The 2,480-nt window shown below is 57.8% G+C and overlaps 1 protein-coding gene across 1 annotated transcript in view; it reads left to right on the plus strand.

Annotated features, from left to right (window-relative positions):
* Positions 1-2,480, plus strand: part of ZC3H3 (zinc finger CCCH-type containing 3) — a 132,149-nt gene that overhangs the window by 629 nt on the left and 129,040 nt on the right. The window contains 1 exon segment of the mRNA XM_017746676.1: positions 1,787-2,480. This exon segment is cut by the window's right edge and continues 20 nt beyond it. Coding sequence (XP_017602165.1) covers positions 1,787-2,480 — 694 coding nt within the window.

Raw genomic sequence — 2,480 nt, forward strand, 5'->3', positions numbered from 1 at the left:
TGCGGGAACGGGAGCGTCTGTGCCGGGAAGTTCCAGTGCTCCGGGGTGGGGGGGATCGGTGGGATCCGGGATTGGGAGAGGCCGGGACACCGAGGGGAGCGGGGAAAAAAGGGAGGAGGGGGGCGAGGAAAAGAAGCCGGGGTCGGGAAACAGGGAGCGGCTGCTACGAGGGGATCCGGGAGGGACGTGAGAGGACCTGGAGGAGGGAGAAGGGGAAATCTTGGCATCCTGGGGGGCGGCGCGGTGTTTTAAGGGAATTTTGGGAATCTAGGGTGGGACAGGGACGGGTTGTGGCAGGATCTGGGGAGTCCTTGGTGGGGGAGGGACGAACTGTGGAAGGGATTTTGGATTTTAGGGGGAAGTGTGAGTGGGATGGGGATGGGATCTTCTGGGAAGGGGAAGGGCCCAAGAGGAGGTGGAGGTGGAGAGGGAGGGAATCCAGAAATGGTGGGGGAAAGTGGGAAGGGAAGATGGAGACCCCAGGAGTGCTGGGAAAAGGGAGAAGGGACCCAGGAATGCTGGGAAAAGGAGGGAAAGGGGAGAAGAGAGGACTCTGGAGTTCTGGGAGAAGAGGGGAATGATCCAGGGAGTGCTGGGAAAAGATGGAAAGGGAAAAGAGCCAGGAAAGCCGAGTGGGCCACGGAGCACTGGGGGATTTTGGCATCCCCATGCCAGGGAATTCCCACACTGCTGCTCCCGGCAGGATGTGGGACTCTCCTGGCTTTGGGAAGGGGGTGTTCCCTGTCCCACAGCCCCAGGCTGGGAGCACAAGAGGTGGGATGTGTATCCATGTGCCCTTCCCAAGCTCTGGAAAGCACCAGGATTTCTCTTTAGCACCAACTCCTTCTATTTTTGTCCCTCAGAGTAATTTTTCCTCGCTAGTGAGGCCACAAGCTCTGCTCAGGACTTGGGATTTGCCTCTCTGGGAGCTCCTCCGTGGGGGAATGATGGGAGCCAGGAAAGCAATCCTTGCTGTTCCATGAGGAATGTGCTGACTCGGCTTTCCCGGCAGCGCCGTGACCCCGGGGAAGGAAAAACTCCTCTGCCTGAAATACCAGGCTCCAAATTCCTTCAGGAATCACTCATAGGAAAGGTTTTCTGAAACAGTGAGGCTGGGCAAGGGCAGAAATTCCCGAGTTAATGGGAATGTTGGTGGATCAAAGCACCAGGGAGAGGTGGTGGCTTCCGGAGGGACGTGGCAGCAAAGCCTCGGAGTGTCCTTGTTGCTGCTTTGAAGGGAAGCAAGGAGGGGAATTTGGGAAGGGTCTGGAGCAGCAGGAGCAGCTGAAGGAGCTGGGGGGGAGAAAAGGAGGCTCAGGGGGGACCTTCTGGCTCCCTAAAATTCCCTGACAGGAGGGTGGAGCCAGGTGGGATCAGGATCTGCTGCCAGGACAAGGGGGAATGGCTTCCCACTGCCAGAGGGCAGGGATAGATGGGATATTGGGAAGGAATTCTTCCCTGGGAGAGCGGTGAGGGGCTGGAATGGAATTCCCAGAGCAGCTGTGGCTGGCCCCTCCCTGCACCCCTGGAAGTGTCCAAGGCCAGGTTGGGTGGAGCTTGGAGCCACCTGTGGAATCCAGGGATATATGGGGATTGGAACAAGATGGTCTTGAAGATCCCTTCTGACCCGAACCATTCCTGGATTCAGTGATTCCATGACTTGTCTTTCCACCCTGGCTTATCCAAAACCTGAGCGACGACGTAATTCCAGCGTGAGGAAAAGCAGCGCCACGTCACTCTCACATTCCCGTGGGATCAGGGAATTAACGCTCTGCCTTTTCCATAGGTCTCATAAACAGCCACAGGAACATGCACGGGAATGTTCCACATCCGGCGCCGTCGGCTCCTCCCAGGTGGAACAACCCCCACCAGCCCGGCTACACCAGGAGAGGAGCCTTTTCCACCAGGTACCCCCAGCAGGCTCCCAGGAATTTCCACCCACGCCAGACTCATTCCTGGAGGAAAAAATACTCCCTGGACAACCGGCTGCCGGGATCGGGTTATGACGTTGGAAGCGCTTCCAGCACTTCCCGAGGTTTTGGGAGCCTTGGGGACAGCCAAACTCCCGAGCCACTGGAATCGTCCCCGGAAAGACATGTGGACTTCACCACGGATGGGAACATCGTCGTGGATATCCAGGTGCCACAAAGGGCTGGCCAGGAAAATGTGGGTCCTTACAGCGAGTTTTCCAGGCAGGAAGCGGCGGTGGCTCCTTCGGCGGATGGGAATATCCAGAAATCTCTTCTCCAGAAGGAAGAGAGAAGACCTTCCCTATCCATTTCCTTCAGTTCCACGTCAAGGACGGTGTGCCTGCCTGGAAGTGGAGCTGGGAGCTCCTTTTCCACCTCTGGAAGCACCAGTGAAAGTGCCGTGGCGCTGAAGTCGGAGCCACAAAAACCTTTGGAATTGCCAGGTCAGGAGCCAGCCCAGCACTTGGCACGGATCAAGGCAGAACCCCCCTCTCCAGGGCAGCCCAGTGG

The sequence above is a fragment of the Corvus brachyrhynchos genome, unplaced genomic scaffold (genome assembly GCF_000691975.1).
Source record: "Corvus brachyrhynchos isolate BGI_N302 unplaced genomic scaffold, ASM69197v1 scaffold89, whole genome shotgun sequence".
Taxonomy (NCBI): Eukaryota; Metazoa; Chordata; class Aves; order Passeriformes; family Corvidae; genus Corvus; species Corvus brachyrhynchos.